The sequence below is a fragment of the Myotis lucifugus genome, unplaced genomic scaffold (assembly GCF_000147115.1).
Source record: "Myotis lucifugus unplaced genomic scaffold, Myoluc2.0 scaffold_163, whole genome shotgun sequence".
Lineage (NCBI taxonomy): Eukaryota > Metazoa > Chordata > Mammalia > Chiroptera > Vespertilionidae > Myotis > Myotis lucifugus.
In genome coordinates this window covers 1140961-1162159 of record NW_005871211.1, presented here as the reverse complement: position 1 = coordinate 1162159, position 21199 = coordinate 1140961, and the positions used below count along the sequence as shown (strand labels likewise).

The window sequence follows — 21199 nt, the reverse complement described above, 5'->3', positions numbered from 1 at the left end:
TTTTTGAAACATATTTTTACCGAAGAGCTTAACAAATAATGTATATTTATTATATGTTTTATTCTTTTAGACATTGTGTCATTCCTCCCTAGGTAGTATTGAGGGTACAATGACAGAACTCTAATCTTTTCTTCCATATTTTAACAAAGCCTGTGGATAGTAAAACAATGTTTTAATACCAGTAAAAGGTTGTGCTAAATTTCAAATACTTATCAAACTTATTTCCTGTCTAGCTCTTTTGTTAAATGCCATGATAACTATTTTTTCTTCTTCATTCTCTCTGTATCTACTTCCTTTTGCCCTTTGTAGTTTTGCATCTTTAGGATATGAATTTTTTTCTGAGAAGTTTTGAGTTGGAAAACCTTTGAAATATAAAACATTTATCGCTCTGATCATTTGGAGGCAATGCCACTGTCTCCTAAAACTAGACATTTCAAGTCTAGGCTAGACACAAGAGAATCCAGAGGGACAGGTAATAAGCTCTCAGGAGCATGGTGTGGCAGCCGGCATTGGGAGAGAGGTGGCTGGAACAACTGAGTCTGGACATCATGAGCAGGGAAGAAGGGTAGTTGGTTATAAGCACTGGTGACGAATGTATGTGCTAAGGGTCCTACACCAGATGGGCAGGAGAATGGAATGCAGGCAGTGGAACCTGCTCTGCTAACCTTACTGAGTGATGAAGAGTCCAGGGACATAGGGCCCGATGAGTAGCTGTAGATGAAAAGGAAGGGAGAAGTAGAAGGAATGGTTTCTGTCTGCTCAACAAGTGGTTTACCAGAGTTCAGAATTTCAGAACATTTCTACATGTGACGTGATCTGAGGTCCAACCTCAGGAATATGGATTGTTTGAGTGCAGTAGAGGTATAACCTATGGGGTAGGGGCATGAATCAGTGATACATGTTTATTGAGAAAATAGAAGCATAGCGTAAGGGGACCTGGGTTTTACATACAAATAGAATGTTCTGCAGTGCCACCATTTTGGTTGGGCTCTCCCAAAGTGTTGAATGTTGGTTCTTTTCCTTCTCTTGCTTCCACATAAGATAGATTTTGACCCAGTGAAGAGTTGCTTATTGTTTTTGGGGGTACAGTTCCAGGACTTGGTCAGTTGGCACTTGATTTTAATCTAGCACATTTGCTAAAAACAATACCTTCTTAAGCAGGTGTCCAGCAAGGGAATGGAAATAACGGAAAGGTCAACATTGAAGGCAGAGTTGGTCATTAAATCCTTAGGCACGGAGGAGATATCTGAGTGAGAAAGTAAGATCAGAGAGTAGAGGACAGTCTTACTTTTAATCAAAATTATTCAAAGATGAGTCAGTGAGAGGGCAAGAACGATTAGTTTGAGATAGAGAATGGGGAAGCAAGTGCTATCTCGGTTGGTGGAAAGTCAGAGGAGAAGATTGAATTTAAGGAAGAAAGCAATACAGTAGAGCGGACAGTGAACTTGAGGGCTGAGAAGAGACTAATTGTGTTTGTTGCTATTGACCTTGAAGAGTTGCAGAAGATTGTTGGAGCAAGATCAGATGGTCATGGCTTGGAAAGAACAGTCAGGAGCCTGAAAGTGAAGGTCTAAAACTCTTTTGTAAAGTTTGTGTGGGAAAGTGCCTCTTCCTGTCTTGATTATAGCTTACCTCACACACGGCTTTCTGAATCTGGTATGTGGAAAAAGCATGCTGTGTATTTTTACCTCTCCGTATAATTTAGGGTTTTGGTAATAACTGGTGGTTATCTTGCCTCACTATGCATCAGCTTGATTGGTATTTTGTTAGCAATTATGTGGCTTTTTAAAAGCCCCATATATAACCCTAATTAATTTCATCTTTAAAATCTATCAAGCTATGAATTTTTTAATAAGTCAGAAGGAAAGAAAATGTTAGGAGAAAGCAGCCAGTGAGGATACTTGTATTTTCCAGAATCAAAATAGAGAATTTAGGGTGATAACCCTACAGTTCTGCCTTTCTGCTCTTCTCTCAAAATATAGAAGACTGAATGAATAACAATAGATACGTATAGGTGTAAAGGAGACCTTACTTACATTTCTGCATCCACATTAATTGCACACTTATAAATACAACTTATAATATGAGAACTGCAAAAGAAAATGAGAGAAGAAGGGTAGCCCTGCTGATAAATAGGGTTGTGGCAGTAATATTAAATTCTAGTGGTAGTCCTCTCCATGATTGAAATGTATGGTATTCTAATAGCAGGTAGAACTGTACATACAATCTTCTCAGTGTATTCGAGCTTACAATTTTTTCTCTGTTTAGGCCTGTATCTTTGGATTCAGATTTCCCCCCACAGCCTCAGCCTCTCCACATTCAACTCATCACTCCTTGAAAGATATTCCTGATCTCTAAAATTTGAGACTAAACTAGAACTGCCCAGTGCTGCTGCTTGCTAGCCACGTAAGCACCTGAGACGTGCTAGTCCAGACTGGCCTGTGCTTTAAGTGTAAAATACACACCAGATACTGGAGAGTTGAACCAAGCATGTCAAATTGATGGCCGGCAGGCCACATGCTGAGGCTGTGAGTTTGACATGCTGGGCCATAATACTTTTTTACGTCGATTGAGTGTTGAAGTTACAATAGTTAGGATATAATGGGTTAGATAAAGTATATTACAAAAACAATTTTACCCATTTCTTTTTACTTTTTTAATGTGGCTACTGGAAATGTAAAACTACCTACGTGGCCTACATTATATTTCTATTGGGTTGTGCTGGTCTGTATTCTCTTGGTGCAAGACTATGTCTCCGTTCTTTTGTATCTTTCATGGAACTGCGTGCAATGATAGTTAGCAAAACTGGGTGGTAGCAGGGAAGAGCTCTCAAAATGAAACCAAATCGTGTTTGGTTTTAATTTTTATTCTTGTCCCTCATTCTATTTGAACCTCTCTGGCCAGGAAGCATTGTTAGCCTCACCTTTTCATATATGGAAGTCACTACATTCTCCTGAGTCATTCATTGCCTTGTTTTCTCCTCTGGCTTCAAATACAGAACTCTGTCTACCCTGTTTTCTATCTTCTATGATTAAAGAAGCAAAAGACAAAAAAGGAGCAACCTGTGGTCAAAGGTACTCAATCCTTGAGATGGTGTCAACGTGACAAATCCATGGGACAGGGCACCAGGCTTATGGGAAAGAGGCTTGAAGGATTTGATTTTAATTTTTAAAAAGGACAAACCACATGAAGTGCTTAGATTGGTCACATTTATAAGGACAGAGAGTGGAATGCCAGCTGCCAGAGGATTAGGGGAGAGGGTAATGGGGACTTGTTCATGGGTCTAGAGTTTCAGTTTTGCAAGATGAAAAGAGCACGGTTACACAACAATGTGCATGTACTTAACACTACTGAACTGTACACTTTTTAAAAAATTATGTTTTTATTGATTTCAGAGAGAAAGGAGAGGGAGAGAAAGATAGAAGCATTAATGATGAGAGAGAATCATTGGTCGGCTGCCTCCTGCAGGCCCCACACTGGGGATTCAGCCCGCCAACCGGGAATCGAACCATGACCTCTTGGTTCAGAGGTCGACTGTCAACCACAGAGCCACGCAGGCTGGGCTGAACTGTATTCTTGTCAAATGGGTAATACAGTAAAATTTATGTCATAGCTCATCATAGAAAGTTTATTTTAAATTTTTAAGTTTCTGATTATTGCATTCTGAAACACTTTTTAGATGGTTTGTCTTTTAATTGTGGTAAAATACACACGACATAAATTTTACTATCTTATCCATTTTTTTAAAGTGTACAGTTCAGTAGTGTTAAGTATGTTCACACTGTTGTACTTCTTCCTTTCTGGAATTTGGACATGATGTCTTGAGTTTCTGTGGTCATTTTGTGACCACAGAACATGAGGAGGACAAAAGCCAACTTGCTAATGGTGGCAGTACAGAGACACAGGCCTAGCCTGGTCCCGAGGGCATCATTGAGTATCTGCAGTAGCCCCAGCCTCAGCACCAGACTGCTCGTGTGGGACAGAGAATCCATGCTGTCTTGTAAGCCACCGTTCATCCTGTGTTCTAGTCTACAGGGAGCGCAGTGCATTCCCAGCTGTCTTATATGGTTTGCGAGCTAACTTAAGTCTAGTTTTACTGTTGAATTGACCCCATTGTAGATCATAACATTAAAGTACTTTATAGTCTAAAAGTGACTCTACTTTTAAAAAGCCAAAGGGAATTGCCAAATAAACCATTTCGACGAGAGTTTAAATGACAGTGAGTTGAATTATCACTGTCAGATGGAGAGTCTGGAGATCCGGGTTTTTAGGCCAGTTCTACCACCGTTTGGCCCAATGGGCAAGCCACTTGACCTGGGCTCTTTTCCTCCCATCTGCAAAATGATGTAATATGAGCTAGCCCAGTGATGGCGAACCTATGACACGCGTGTCAGAGGTGACACGCGAACTCATTTTTTTGGTTGATTTTTCTTTGTTAAATGGCATTTAAATATATAAAATAAATATCAAAAATATAAGTCTTTGTTTTACTATGCTTGCAAAGATCAAAAAATTTCTATATGTGACACGGCACCAGAGTTAAGTTAGGGTTTTTCAAAATGCTGACACGCCGAGCTCAAAAGGTTTGCCATCACTGAGCTAGACTATCCTCTCACAACCACCAAAGAACCATTGGATTGAGGCTGCGGCGACCCAATTGAATTTGAAATCATTGTTGACTTTGCCAAGACTTTTTAGTCAAGAAGGAAGCCAAACTCAGATCCTGTTCATTAGCTTTGAAAATTTCCTATCCATTGGGGTTGGGGGAGAGAAGCCTGAATTGAGAATTTTTAAATCAGGTTGTATGGTTATCAATAAATATTCACAGTGTACCTGGATGAATTTATCCACTAGGATTATATTGTCTACGCGGTGCCAAATTTTCTAAAGTTTGACATAAACAGGAACATGATTTCTTATTATGATATTTATTTTCATTTCTTTTACTTGAATTCTGTTAAGAATTTTTTTAAACTGAAAGGTCAGATCAACAGAAGGTTCATTTAAAAATTAAAAGTATGCACAATTCTACATGGAAATTCCAGGTATATTCGATCAGATTTTTTTACATTAAAAACTACTTTCAGAGCAATTTTAGTTTTACAGCAAAATTGAGTGGAAAGTAGAGAGTTCCTGTATATTTCCTCTCATATAGAGTCTGTTAGAATTTTTAAAAGAGAAGACAAATCATGTTACACTAAGTCAGTTTGTGAGAAAAGGTTCATTATAATTTTACCACTAATTTTTAATTATAATTTTTTATTTATTGATGAGAGAGAGAGAGAGAGAGACATCTATTTGTTGTATGCACTCACTCATTGGTTGCTTCCTGTATGTACCCTGAATGAAGATGGAACCTGCCACCTTGGTGTATCTGGGACAACACTCTGACTGACTCAGCTACCCAGCCAGGGCTCTTTATTATCATTTTTAAAACAGATTTTTTGCATTTTAATTGCTTGAAATATTTGATGTGTAACATTCTAGTATGTTTCATCAATTTTGAAAGTAATATAGTCAGGGCTGTAAAAACACAGATTCATTCTAAGTGTTATTTTAGTGTTAGAGTATAATGAGTCTTCTGTTTTGCCAGGAGTCCTGAGGGCTTATTAAATAACCAATATTAATCCTTTAAAAGAACAATCTCATGGCAGGGGGAGCATATATTTATTGGCTATGCACAATATGAGAAACCTAAGAGTGTATTTTCAATACTCAATGAAATGTCATTTTGCAAATTCCAAAAAAAAATTCAAGTATCCTTTCATAACTTAAAGCAATACATGCTCTTATGGTGAACATCAGATTTTACAGATCCTGTGACTTTGACTTTGCATTGAAAGCCAGTTCTCAACAGATTGGCCCGAGGGCAAGTAAAACAAGACAAAGGCACATTGTTTTCCGCAGCTGTTACCCAGTTATTGGCATGAGAACCCTGTCAGGCCAAAGTCAAGTGTATCTGATATCTGCTCCTGATTGACTCATGGACTGATTTAATAACCTTGGGCCAGGCATGTAATCTTTATAGTAGTTGTAAAATAGAAAAACATCACTTAGTATTTCAAACATTTGTAAATATGGCAATACAGTGGGACTGGCCAGAACTAATAAACCAGGAAAGCATCTTCAAGCCATTGGTCATTGCTGGCCTCCTGTGGTCCTAAAAATTGGATAACTCAGGCATCTGGGATTCTTGCTAACAGCTTTAGTTCATTGCCTGTCCTGAGAAATCATGAAGAGTCCACCTGGGGAAGGTGTATTGGCTTTGGATTTAATGATTTTTATTTTGTATTCTCCATCTCATCTGGGTTTTAGGTGTTTTGTTTTATGTTGTTGTTGTTATTTTATAGTCTTCTATGTAAAAGAAAAAGAAAAATGTGGTGTCACTTACATTATTAGGTGATGTTTATCTATGGGTCACTTGGTCATAATCTCCAGAGGGTGGGTGTCCCAGACACAAGGCAGGCATCGCTCACTTGGGAAGTGGGGTTTATGTAACAGGACAATCAATGGATCCGTGTTGCCTGTCACTACTTGAGCCAATAAAGCAGAGACAGGGTTGAATCATATATGAGCATTTATTCCAGTGCTGTCAGCAGTATGGGAGAGCAGCAGGTCATCCACAAAAATCTGCTCTGCCTCTCTCCATAAGCCAGCAGCTCATATTGGGTAGAAAGACAAAGATTGCATGGGGAAGTAGGCAAAAGATATGCCAAATGGGCAGGTCACAGGTCTTGAGCTTTGCAAACGCCTGCAGGTGTGCAAAGGCTGGGGGTCTTCAAAGCAAGACAATCACGGTTAACAGAGCATGGTTAATATTTCTTACAGTAATAGCTGGTGCCCAATATTCTATTTCTGCCCCTATCTATATATATATAAAAGTCTATATATATAAAAGCCTAAGTGTCCGTCCGACCGCCGGACTGGTAGCTATGATGCGCACTGACCACCAGGGGGCAGACGCTCAACGCAGGAGCTGCCATGACCCGCACTGGCCATTTAAAAATAAACAGCTCTGCGGACCTGGTGCCAACAAACCAACACTCAGCTTCCCCCAAGTGGGACACAGACCCCGCCACCACCCCGGAGTGACTCCCCACCAAATCGCAGCCAACACTGCCAAGACCCCATGGCGCAAAATGCTGCCCACAGCCCAGCCCAGCCTGGAGACAGAAACAGTAGCTGTGGGTGCCGGGTAATGACATCACATAGCAACGCCCAGCTTCCTCTCCCTAGCGACTAACCTCCTTGGAGTTTCTTCAGCCCAGGAACCCAACTTGCTTTATAGCCAGGTGCAAACATATCACAGTTTAACTAAATGTTTGTGAAGTGTTTTCCCGTGCCTCATCTCATTTGATCCTCACAGAAGTCCTGGAGTAGGTAGATAGGAGACTCGGTAGAATCCTATTTTCTTTTTATTAGCAAGACGCGAATAGCGATATTAAAATATTTCTTCTAGTTAATTTCCTTTCAATGTGCACGAATCCATGCACCAGGACACTAGTCATTTATATTACAAAAGGTTCACACAGCTGAGATGCAATGATGCCCATGGATCCCCAGCTACTGCCATGGAATAGGTGCCCAGGACTCATGAGCTCTTTTCCCACCAAGCGGCACCTGCAGCCCTTGGGTGCACCGTGTCTCCTAAATTCTTACATTCTCTGTAATTCACCCATGCTGCAGGCCTCATCCACTGTCCTAAAGATTTAAGGGATGATAGGATGAGAGGTTCTTTATCTCTTAAGATTTGCTTAGATTTTTATCTATTATTTATTAAAGTAAATACTTAAATATCTTGAGACATCGTGTATGTTTGAGCCAAAAAGGGACTAAAGTTTAAATGCCCTAATAGAGAATTTTAAAGAACCCTGCTATATGACGTAGCCGAAAAGGTTTCTTCTACTCCTTAATAGGGCCTTTATTCACTTTGTATGTGGCACTTCAGAAAATTTCATGTAGCATATTATGAAAGAAAAAAATTCTTTTCTGTGCTGCTATGTGAACAACTTGTATTCTTTGCTCACTTGGAGTCGTTGGTTGGAATCTGGTCTTTAAGGCATTGCCTGAAGTGCCCTGCTCAGTGGTCTCTCTGCTTTCATGGCCTCGCTACACTCGTCCAGTCTTCATTTAACTAAAGTTGCCATCCATCCATCCATCCATCCATCCATCCATCCATCCATCCATCCATCCATTTACCCACCCATCCAATATGGTCATATTTGCTGGAACTGGTTCAGAATGTTAAACAGTTTAGACACTATCCTTACATCTTGGAACATCCATTCATTCTCTCTGTGGCATACTCCTACTCATCCACTTAGACTCATCTCTAATGTTATTTCCACTTTGAGCTGTGTCCCAGTGCACCCAAGCAGAATTGCTCACTATGTTGGCCCCGCACTTTTCTTCAGTTCTATTGCAGCATTTAACCTCTTCATTCATCAAGACACTTAATGCCTACTGTGTACAGAATCTCTGATAAAAGTTAAGGATGCACTAGTGAACAAGACAAATAAAAATTAAGCTCACAATTCACATATTACATTGTAATTATTCAACGTTCATCCTCAGAAGAATGTGAGTTCTTGTAGGACTTCATATAGTATCTATATCTGCAGTACCAGCAATGCTCAAAATAATTTGCATGATATACATTTTTTTAAAGAACCAGCAAAAGTCAAAGTAGTTTTTATAATTTAATTGAATTAAACTCCATGTGTATATATGTGTGGTTACATATATAAACATATATAATACAAATGTGTATACACAGATCGTTTACACAGAGATGAAAGTGTCTAAGAAGGAGGGGTGGGCAATGACTTAGATTGATTCAGCTGAAATGAGGGGTGGGCAATGACTTAGATTGATTCAGCTGAAATGATTGCCTAGGAAATGTCAATTTGTATTTTTTACCCTTGCTGCCAGAGATTCCTCTTAATTAAAGATTTTACTTAAAACATGTAGGAAGTATTTTAGCCACCAAGGTTGATGTGGCCAAGAACTGGGCTGCTAAGGACACCGGGCTCAACATGCTAAAGGTCCTAGCTTTCTTGGATTGATGGCTTCATCCTTCCAAAAGCTGATTAACTTCTCTGACTCCTGTTAGCCCATCCTTCCTTGACACCGTCCCTGAGATAAGAACACGGTGATGCAGACAGAGTGACATGAAACTGTTCCCCTTTCTTGCAGTTGGCGAGTTTGTAAGTGATGCCCTCCTGGTCCCCGACAAGTGCAAATTCTTACACCAGGAGAGGATGGACGTCTGCGAGACCCACCTTCACTGGCACACCGTCGCCAAAGAGGTACCAGCCAGGCATTTTTTTCTCTTTTAAAGTGAAGACTTCCTATGGACATGGGTAATGATGTGGTATTTCGAGGCAACAGCTGTATTGATAGATAAGTTCTCTTTTACTATTAAAAAATAAGCCTTATCCATGATTATTTGTAAAGAGTCAAAAACAGGGCCTCTTCGTTGTGTATCTGTGCCACCTTTTATAAATTAGAAATTAAAATCTTATACTCTCTAGACCTTAAAATGTAGCTCTTCTTCTAATTGATTTTGTTTACGTATTGTTTTCTTTTTCACATACAGAGTTTTAATGATTTACCCATTTTTTAAAATTATTTATTGGGTATGCTGTAGTGGAACACGAAATAGCTTGTCCAATACCAACATGAAAACTAGTTAGAATTCAGTTCCTAAATGAAGCAGTGCAGGTTTTGCTCACCAGGCCATGTTACCACCTTCATTTTTCCATAGTAGCTAAGTACATGGCACCAATCCTGGCTTTGGCTAACCACTGCTTTTGGCAAAACTGATAAAAGACATGAGACAATTAGCATACAATGCCACTCTTTACTATTACTACGTTTTAAATGTCCTTTTCTTTGGATACATAAATTTACTTAAATTTACTTGAAAAACTTCAGAATGTAAGTATAGCTTTTGTGTGAGAAATGTTATCAGTCCCCTTCATCTAACACAGTGGTTCTCAATGGGGTCAGTTTTGTTCCCCATCCCTCCCCAGGAACATGTGCCAATGTCTGGAGATATTTTTGGTTCTCACAATTAGAACCAGTGGTGCTACTGGTATTGGGTGGCTAGAGGCCAGAGAGCCTGCTAAACATTCTTCTTACCCCCAACCCACGAACTATCTGATGCAAAATTTCATTGGTACTGAGGTTGAGAAACCATCATTTGCCTCAATGTAACTGTTGGATCACAACCTTATAGCTGTTGAGCAAAAAAAAACACTAAGATTTCACATTAATTTTGCCTTTAATAAAATATGTCTTCATTTACCGTAGAACAAAATTTTCTGTGTATAAAAATGTGTTTTACAGCTTGTTGATATGAAGAAAACAAGCCAATTTAAAGCCTAGCTATCCATCTGCTAACCTCATTTTTCATTTCTTCTTGAGTTTTCACAAAATTTTTTTCTGTTGCTAAGAAACAAAAATGACTCTAATTCCTACGAGGTCAAAATGCACTCTAATATTTTCATTGTTTACCTTCCTACATGTGTTGAAATATTAATCTTTCCTCCGTTAGCAGTGGATGCTTTCAAAGCTTCATGTTAATTTAGATTTGTGCAACTTTAGCAAATCCCAGGAAAGCAAGCAGATACTGAAAGAGAAATGTCTAATGACTGTATTTTCTGCTTTATAGCAGAGAACAGTTTCTTCTCTTCCCAGGATTGTTATTCTGGAGGCGAGCCAAGAGTTAGAATTTCTAGAATAAGCTAGATTTAAGGGAGTGAAACACTCATCCATAGTAGAGATTGCAGTGAATTGGGGGTATACAAGGAGCGGTCACTTCTCTTTTCTTTTTAAATATATTTTTATTGATTTCAGAGAGTAAGCCAGATGGAGAGATAGAAACATCAATGATGAGAGAGAATCATTGATCGGCTGCCTCCTGCACACCCCCTACTGGGGATCAAGCCTGCAATCCGGGCATGTGTCCTGACCGGGAATCCAACCATGACCTCCTGGTTCATATGTCGATGGCCACACTGGCTGGGCAGGAGTGGTCACATCTAGATGCACAAATGAAACCAGAAAGCACTGATTCTCTTACATGTGTTCACCAGTGCAGGCTTCTTCTACACCTTATTTCCCAATTGGTTTCCATTCCTATTGTTCCTCTTCATTTCTGTAACATAAAAAGTTAACCTTATTAAGTAAGTGATCAAGTTAAATATTACAGGTACCAAGATAGCCTGAGCAAAAAGCAAATGATCCATTCCACTGTAAAATTTGTTCTCGTGGATCTGTGTGTTGATTATATTTGCATTTTCTTACAGAGAATAACCTCTACTCTACTGGTCTCTCTTTTTCTCCTTCCCTTGCCTAGACCTGTAGTGAGAAGAGCACCAACCTGCACGACTACGGCATGCTGCTGCCCTGCGGGATTGACAAGTTCCGAGGGGTGGAGTTTGTATGTTGCCCGCTGGCGGAGGAAAGTGACAATGTCGATTCAGCCGATGCCGAGGAGGATGACTCAGATGTCTGGTGGGGTGGAGCAGATGCAGACTACGCCGATGGGAGGTGAGCTGGCCTTTGCGTTGGGCTCTCTCGGATGCTGAACCACCCAGCCTAGAGTTGTTTCTTCTGTCAATATATCTTCCTGTTTCTCATTAAAAGGCTTTCTACCCACTCCCGTCAAAGTTTGCTTTTGTAGAAAAATTCTAATCGTGAAGTCCTATTATGCTATGGCCTACTGTTTCATTTTAATATAATTCAACAACCAGCATTGACTCACTTTTAACTATTTTAATCTCAAAAGTTGGGATCAAAATTCCATGGATATTTTAAGTCACTGGCAGTGCTACTAAGGATTGAAATCTGAGTTGGGTGGCAGGGCATTCTGCTTTGATCTGTAATTTAGAAAAATTTTTAAATAGTACTTTGGGATTATTTTATAGTCATTAGCTACATTTGAATTTTGTTAAGAAAGGTTTAGTCTTGTTTGGGGGGGTTGTTTTTTCTTTTTGTGAGGGTTTTGTGTGTGTGTGTGTGTGTGTGTGTGTGTCTTGTTTTGCATTTTTGCCTTTTATCTTTTCCTTTGTGAATGAAGTCAGAAGCATTTATAAATGTTTGCTAAAGTTCTTTAACTGTCTTTGGTTTCCTGATTGCTAAGAAATATATTTTTATCACTTTTTCTTTGGGATCTTAATCTCATAACCTACAAATTCTTATTTTTAATTAAAGGCAAATATCTATATTCAGCGATGGGAAGACTTCTGTGACTAAAATGAGTCTTTTTGCTTTATCTTGAGAGTGACACACTTTTACCAGATCCTCTTTCTAATTTAGCACATTTTTTTATGTCTTGTAAAACCTGCTTTTTGTTGGGAATGGATATCAAAGTGTCTTGATCTTTTCCTCCTACACCTCTTCCAAATCACTGACCAAATTGAAAGCATCACTAACATCTTATGAAACCCTCTCAGTGGCCCCTTCCTTTCTTGCACCCCTTACTCATCCTGGAAAAAGACCCAACAGGGCTTCTTTCTCTGGCCCTGAACCTCCCTTATTTATTACTGTCATTCAGCAACTGCACTTTTGATATACATCTCTCTGGTTATACCAGTATCTGTCCTCTTTATACAGTTAACAAACTACAGGACACTAGTGTATTTTTATTTAACACTGTTGGGTTTTTCTCCTTTTAATTTACTGCATTACCTACTACTGAGGCAACTACACAATTTATTATCCAAACCAGATTTGACACTAGGACCACAGTCAGAAACTAAAGGACCCAGACAAACTAGGTCATGTAGTTACACTAGCTATTTGTGTCTTTACTTATATTACCATCCAAGTTGACAATCAGTTGAAATGCTAGCCGGCTCCTTCCTCATCACCTTCATGTATATTGCATCTCTGCTGTCCACTCCACAGTCATCCCTTGGAGTCTGCCATTTCTTAGAAATACTATACTCGTGGGGTTTCCAGCCTTGACATTCCTCTCTGATCGTGACCTTCTGATCTTGAACCTGAAACACTCATCAGGTCCTAGTGAATTGCATCCTTCCCTCGTAATCACCCCACACCCTTCGACAAGGCTTTTAGTTCATTATCCTCCTTTTTAAAAATCATTTCTAACACGAAGAGGCTCAATAGATAACCATTTTTACATATTTCTTCTAATATCCTGGACTTGTTCATACCCTTTGCATTTTCTGAACATACTTTTCTCAATCCTCTTTATCCAGGAAAAAATAATTTCTCTCTTTAATCGCTGCTGAGTTTTCTAAGGTTGATGCATCAAGTCGTGTAACCCTACCTGTTAATTCCATTTCTTATTCATGCTGTGACATCATCTGGGATCTTAATGTTCCTAGATGTACCTAATTATCCGTATTTGATGACTTATCACCTTCCATATAACGGTGTGCTGCGAGAATTAACATGCAATACCTGACTATTTAGTTAGGGGCACTGACCTCTTTTCCTTTAGATTTTCAAATTTAAAAAGGACAACAGCCAACACAACAATAGCCGGGTGTGAATGAATCAAAATTATACCTTTTTTTGTCAAATCGGCAAAAAATATATTTTGTTGATGTGCTGTGGAATTTTAATAATTATTTAAATGTGCCATGAGATGAAAGAGGTTGAAATTCGCTGCCCTACAATGTTCATTGGGTCCATTTACCTGAATTTGTTCTGATGTTCCTCTTGCCCAGCCGTGGGCAAACTACGGCCCGCAGGCCGGATCCGGCCCGTTTGAAATGAATAAAACTAAAAAAAAAAAAAGACCGTACCCTTTTATGTAATGATGTTTACTTTGAATTTATATTAGTTCACACAAACACTCCATCCATGCTTTTGTTCCGTCCCTCCGATCCAGTTTAAGAACCCATTGTGGCCCTCGAGTCAAAAATTGTTCTGATGTTCCTCTTGCCCATCACTGTGCCAGAAAAGCCAGCCCAGCACCAATGACTTTCTAGGTACAGTGGGCCCTTTATATTATTATTATTTTATCCATAAAAAATATTTTGCAAATGATTTACAGAAATAGGAATGAAGGGATGGTGAGAAATAACTTCATTTAGAAATTTTAATAAGAATTAATATCATAAATATTTTAATTTGAATTAAAATTTATATATATATAAGTCCAGATTTTTAAGGTAGGAATTTCTGGAATGGGCACTTTTTTTTTAATGCAACTGCTATTCACCTGCCAGGCATGGACCCGGAATAGATCCATATTATAAATCTAATTCCATACTTCAAATATATCTAATTGGTTCTGGCTCATCATATTTCTTAGTCTTTTTCTCGCACTTGCATTTTCACTTGATAATTGTAAAAAAAACAAAAACAAAAATCAGTACTTTTAAAACTTTAAGAGTTTATAATTTTGTTGAAGTGAGAGCATCCATTTTCTGTCCACAATTGCAAAATACTTTTCAAATTTGGATTTATAAAAATTTGGAAACCTATTAGAAGCATAACCCAATCATGTTTATGTCTACATTGGTTCTTCTAATCACTTTTATAGACACTTCTGCCTTTGGTATTTGTCTACTTCTGAATGGTGCCAAAAAAATTTTGTTTCACAAATATAAGTGTTGCACAAGTATCATAAAAGAGGAAAGAATATTGTCAATGGCTGGCTCCTATTTTTTCCAAAAAAAAGATATATGTATATATATATATATTTGTATATATTTGTATATTTTTATTGATTTCAGAGAGGAAGGGAGAGGGAGAGAGAGAGATGAAACATCAATGATGAGAGAGAATCATTGATCGGCTGCCTCCTGCATGCCCCCCACTAGGGATTGAGCCTGCAACCCGGGCATGTGCCCTTGGCCTGAATTGAACCCGGGACCCTTCAGTCCGCAAGCCTGCGCTCTGTCCACTGAGCCAAACTGGCGAGGGCTCCGTAAAATATTGAATGATGTCTTCCTTCCTGTTGAATAACCAAGTGCATGAGAATGCTATATTTCCTCTTTGTTCTAAGAAATGCATTGCTCAGCTCCTGAGCTTGAGAAAATCCATCTAGGATATCATCATCTAAAAACTGATGGTCTGAGGTTTTGCTTATGTGATCAATTTCATCCATCTCCTGTTTTGTCTAATAATTGTGAAATATCCCCTGTCAATTTCTCCTATTTGCCAATGTGGAAAATGAACTTCTTTGATTTTCTGTTATATTCAATGAAAGTCTCTAGGCTTCTTATATACCTTTTTGAAAGATGATGCAATATTTTGGGAACACAGTAATAAAACTGTGATAACCTCTATTACATCATCAGCAATTCCTTTATTCTTTCATTGTTACATGATTTGGTCCTTTTTAGCAGAGATGGAAATAGTTAATGAGTAATCATGGAATGACAAAAATAGAAGAATGAAGTATATAAAATGTTCTATTGGACTGAGATGGTAATTATAAGATAGAGTTTTATTTGACTTTTAAAAAGTAAAATTTCTCTAATAGAGTAGAAAAGTCAGAAATGTCAACCTTGCAGATAGATAAAACTGTTCAAAATGAAACTCAAAAGGTAAAATTGTGTCCAGTGGACCCTGATGGTATTCCAAGAGTTAATAGCATATCCTGCTGAGCAGGAGTTTACATTTGTTATGGAACTGTGTGACTTTATACATTAAAAGATACTTGGCTAACTTTCTAGCCAAGTATCTTAATGTATAAAGGTAAGTGCTCAACAAATATTTGAATTGAATTGAATTGTCATTCCCATCAAATACATACACAGACATAACTGGTAACTTGATGTTAAACAAATTTGGCTTTAAAACAAAAACTACTAAGGAATATCATTCCAGACAAGCAATAATTAAGTGAAATTGCATCAGGAGTCTCTAAAGCTAGAAACATTGAAAAATGCTGGGACCTCTGGAATATGTGTTACAACTGTTTAGCTCCTTTACTACAGTTACTTCTTGAATGTCTCTTCATTGCTTCCAAGAGTGAAATAAAATAGAATAAAATGAAATTGGAATCATACATGAAAGTAAGATTTATCTCCATTTGAGCTTTTGGATAAAAGTCCATTCTTAGAGTGGCTTTCGTATTTATCCCAGCAAGCATTTTTTTGTTCCCTAGTGTTAAATTGGAGCTCTTTATTAAAAATAACAGTAGGCAAAATTTCAGGAAGTTCAAGTTATAGTCATGAGACTAGCTCAACCCCATTAGCGTTTGGCAGGCATCGTGTGATTTTAAAGATGAATAAATAAACATCAGTGTAAAGCGATGGTTCTAGACTAGGGGCAATTCTGCTGCCCAAGAGACCTTTGGAAATGTCTGCAGACATTATTAGTTTTCACTCCTGGGGGGTGGGGGGGTGCTCCTAGTATTTAATGGGTAGAGACCAGGGACATTGCTAATCATCCCACAATATAAAGGACAGCCCCACAACCAAGAAATGCCAATAAAACCAAGATTGAGAAACTGGTTTAGAAGTTTTTTCAGTACTGGGAAGTTAGGGAAAGTATTCTTTAAAAAAAAATATTTCCATTGCAAGCTTTTGTTTAACCCTGATCTCCTATGGACAGAAAAGCAAACACCCAGGAATATGTGTCTTGAATAGATCTTTTGTGCAGATGGAAATGATTGAGATGAAAACAAACCTTCTAAACATAACTGCCTGTGTGTGTTATGTGCTGATGCGTCAACTCCAACCTGGTGACCCTATGAATGAGTGATGTCCACAGTGTCCTACCCTTACCAGCCCCACTCAGCCCCTGTAGACTCACGCCTATGGCTTTTATGGAGTCAATCCATCTCGTGTTTGGTCTTCTTCCTTTCCTGCTGCCTTCTATTTTTCCCAGCACTATTGTCTTTTACAAAGAACCTTGCCTTTTCATGATGTACCCAAAGTAGGACAGCTTCAGTTTTGTCATCTTTGCCTCCAGCAATATTTCAGGTTTAATTTGCTCTAAGTCCTGCGTGTCTGTCTTTTTGATGGTCCAGGCGCAGTGGTTAGCAAACTCATTAGTCAACAGAGCCAAATATCAACAATATAAGGATTGAAATTTCTTTTGAGAGCCAAATTTTTTAAACTTATACTGTATAGGTAGGTACATTGTTATTAACTTAATTAGGGTACTCCTAAGGCTTAGGAAGAGCCACACTCAAGGGGCCAAAGAGTCGCATTTGGCTCGCGAGCCGCAGTTTGCCGACCACAGGTCCAGGGTATCTGTAGAGCTAACTTCCAGCACCATATTTCAAATGAATCAACTTTTTCCCATCAGTTTTCTTCACTGTCCAACTTCCCCATCCATATATAGTAATTAGGAATGTGAGGGTGTCAATGATCTTAGCCTTAACCTCTATTGACATATCTTTGCTGTTGGTGATTTTTTCCTAATTCTCCCATTGCTGCCCTTCTGAGTCTCAGCCTTTTCTTGATTTCTTGGCTGCAGTCTCCATTTGAATTGATGACTGAACCAAGGTAAGCAGTGTCTTCATTGTCTTTATTAAAGTTGTGTATTGCTTCTGTCCTCATGACTTTCGTCTGTTTGATGTTCAAATACAGTCCTGCTTTGGCACTTCCATCTTTCACTTTCATCAGCAGAGGTAATTCAGGTCATTGCTACTTTTTGCCAATAAGATGATGTCAGCTGCATATCTTTTTTTTAAATATATTTTTTATTGATTTCAAAGAGGAAGGGAGAAGGAGAGAGAGAGAAACATCAATGATGAGAGAGAATCATTGATCGGCTGCCTCCTGCATGCCCCACACTGGGAATTGAGCCCGCAACCCAGGCATGTGCCCTGACCAGGAATTGAACCATGACCTCTGATTCATAGGTTGGTGCTCAACCACTGAGCCACACTGGTTGGACCAGCTGTATATCTTGTTACTGATATTTCTTCCACCAATTTTCACTCCTCCTTCCTCTGAATCTAGCCCACTTGTTCATATATGTTCTGTGTACAGATTAAACCCAGAAGGAGATAAAATGCACCCTGTCTGACACCCTTACCTACAGGAAACCATTCTGCCTCTCTGCATTGTTGCGCATCAGGACAGTCACGTGCTCAGGCATGCCTGTTCCTCTCAGAGCAGCACATAGCTTTTCATGATTGGCACAGTCAGAAGCCTTATTGTAGTCTAAAAAACGTAGACTAACCTGAAATTCTATAGAGCATGCCAGTATTCAGTGAATGCCTGTCTTAAGTGTTTCTTCCTTTCCTGAATCCAGCTTGAACATCCAGCATTTCTTGCTCCACATAAGGTAGTAGAAGCCTTTGTTGCATCACTTTAAGCATCTCTTTGCTTGGGTGGGAAATAAGAGCGATGGTCCTATAGGTGCTGTACTCCTTGGCATCTCCTTTCTTGAAGATTGGGAGGTGTATAGAACATTTCCAGTCTGAAGGCCATTGTTTTGTTTTTAATATTTGACATATTCTTGCTAGGATTTTGACAGATTCAGTCTCAGGCTTGAAATATTTCTGTCAGTATTTCATCAACCCCGGTGATTTATTTATTTATTCATAACTGCATCTGTAGGTTAAAATATCATCATCAAAAATGTGCTAATACAATGGATAATTAAGGCTTCTTATTTGCACCCAGTTACTTCATTAATTCTAATCATTATGTCAAATATTTTTCTTTTTATTAGTATAGTGCTGTCTGTTTTGACTACAATAAATACTGGCCTATTTTTTGGGACAAACATCATATTTTGAAATATTTGGTGTGTGTAGAGGCATGGAAGATTATCTCCACTTGAAATATTTTTCTATTACATGTAATTAGAAAACTGTTGAAAGTATGATAATTTTTCAGTGGGTCAGGGAAGATCACCTATAATTTAAACTTATTGTAAGTTCAGAGTTTCTATTCATTTTTGTTTTTGTTCATTTGTGTATTTTATTATGTATTTGTGGTAAAAATGTAATAGTTTTATTTTTAAATAATATCTTAAGACATTTAAAATGCATTTATAATTCCTTTAATTATGTGTGTTTCTTCAAAGTTTGTTTATCCATGTCACCATTGTCAGACATTTTTTGCCTCTTATGTTTGTGAAGCCATGTTTTTGAATTCTTTAATGAATTCAGATTTCTTCCCATATTCCATAATAAATGCTTTAAGGTAGATTTCCAAAGGTAGGATTTGGGGGTTAAAAGATGTGAGTCTTTTCACATCACTTAAAATGTATTTCAATAATGTTTATGCCCATTTACAGTGAGGTAGCAGTAGTGGATGAATTTATTTGGTCAATGTATACTAGCCTATGCTGGAGGATATTATTTTTAATAATGTGGCCCCTCTCCATACCCCCAACCTTTCAGGGTTTTCTAGTTAGTGAGTCTCATGAAGATATTGACTAGGTTTTATCTTGTATACCCTTTTCTGTGCATGAATAGTAATAGTTATAGATATTATGTGGCCTTGCTATGTGCAAACCACTTTCTGAACACCTTGCATATGTTAACCCATTTAATGGTCACAGCTTTTTAAAGTCCATTTTTATTTGTAGAATGACTTAATGAGTTTTATTTGGGCTTTTCCAAAACTGGGAATAGATATGTGCTGATATATCTATACTTGAGAGTTTAGTTTTGTGTGTGTGTGTGCCAAGCAAAAATTACAGGTAGTATTTCAAATGCTAAGTTCGTCCAAAACCTTCTGCAAATTCTTTTTCCATTAATTCTACATTAGAATTGTAGTTAACAATCTGCACTTTTCTCATCCAATTACATTTCCTTAATTTTACCTGTAGAACATATATAAATCATAACTTTAAAAATGATTAATTCATTCAGCTTTGAGCATACAAAGTCTCAGGCCAATAAATAATTTTGATTGAATGATTCATAATATATTTGAGGTAAATGCAAAATGCTTCACTTTTACTGATAATCCTACATAATAAAGAGCTAATATGCTAATTAGCCCAAAGAGCAGAACAACCGTCCGAATGAAGCCAGGGCTGCGCGGGCCGAGCCCCTTGCACGAATTTCGTGCATCGGGCCTCTGGCATAATATATGTTGAGTCCATGTTGTTTAATCTGCCCTAGTAATGAGCCTTCAGGAGGATGGAGGTGGGGAGGTTGAGTCTAAGGCTTTAGATTAGTTTAGTATAGATGAAAAATATCAAGAAAGAAAAAAGTACGTTGTGACACATGCCTAGAAAAGGGCCAGGACCTGTAGAGGGCTAACTTATTTCCCTGGAAAAGCATCATTTAACCCAGAGTTCCTAAAGTGAGTGAGCTATTTTCTCCACGTTCTTGTTTGGTAGTAGGGAACTGAGGATCCTGGGGAGACAGAATTTATAGACCCTACTTCTACGTTAGCAGACATCTGCTCAATCTAATGCTCTTTAAAAGGACAGAAAGGTGTCTTATTCATTATTTATATGCAGTGTTCCACAGAGATGTCTTTTTTGTAGAGAATGGGGTTGTTATAAACATAGAGAAATATATATAAAAATTACATCTCCCTTTGATCAATAGCTAGACTGTTTTAATGTTATTGTTGTTTTCAGATGATTTGTCATTATTGGAATCAAATAAGGTAGAAACAGAGCTAATAATACAGTGTGTAAGCCCATCATGTTAAAAGTATTTATGGAGGGAAATGTTAATCCACTAACTGCATCCCAACGTAACATGTCAAAATACAAATCATTACAACGGTAAGCTTACTCTGATTTGAAGCTGTTGGTGGAGTTCTAGTGTAAATAACAGGAATGTGGTTTCGGTGTCTTGAGCTACCTTTCTGGTAGAACTTGTGACGTAATAAATACAAGACATAGCCACAGCAACTGGGAGCATTTTTTCCTATCACATGAGCATGAGTATGAGATTTTTTTTGTATTCATTTATTAAGCTCAAGGGGTGGGGGAGTTACCTTTGTTCCAGAAACACAGAGGATTGCTAATAATGCTGGATGCAGCCCATTTTCAGTCATTTCCCTGAAACTCGAGCAGAGACCCACACAAGCTGATGCTCAGCATAAGGAAAGAAATCTTGATCATGATCATGACTGCAATCAGCATAAAATGCTCTTGTTAAAGCTTGATTTGTGAGTGGCACACTGCTAGGTAGAGTTGAAAGCCCATTTAACTATGGTCTGTGTGCTCCAAGAACTTTTCTCAGAAATAATCACCAGTGGGTAGTATGGAGGGTGCGTTTTGCAAATACATTGTCTGCCCTTTGTGAAAGCTTGTGATTGAAACATGTGATATGTGG

At 38.3% G+C, this 21199-nt stretch overlaps 1 protein-coding gene across 7 annotated transcripts in view; it reads left to right on the top strand.

The window, feature by feature from the left end:
- The window catches only part of APP (amyloid beta precursor protein), a 160694-nt gene that overhangs the window by 32315 nt on the left and 107180 nt on the right, over positions 1-21199 (top strand). For all 7 annotated transcript variants that reach the window (XM_014461935.2, XM_014461932.2, XM_014461930.2 and 4 more), the window contains exons 3-4: positions 9196-9308; positions 11363-11556. In XM_014461935.2, the coding sequence (XP_014317421.1) occupies positions 9196-9308; positions 11363-11556 (307 nt within the window). The remainder of the gene's footprint in view (positions 1-9195; positions 9309-11362; positions 11557-21199) is intronic.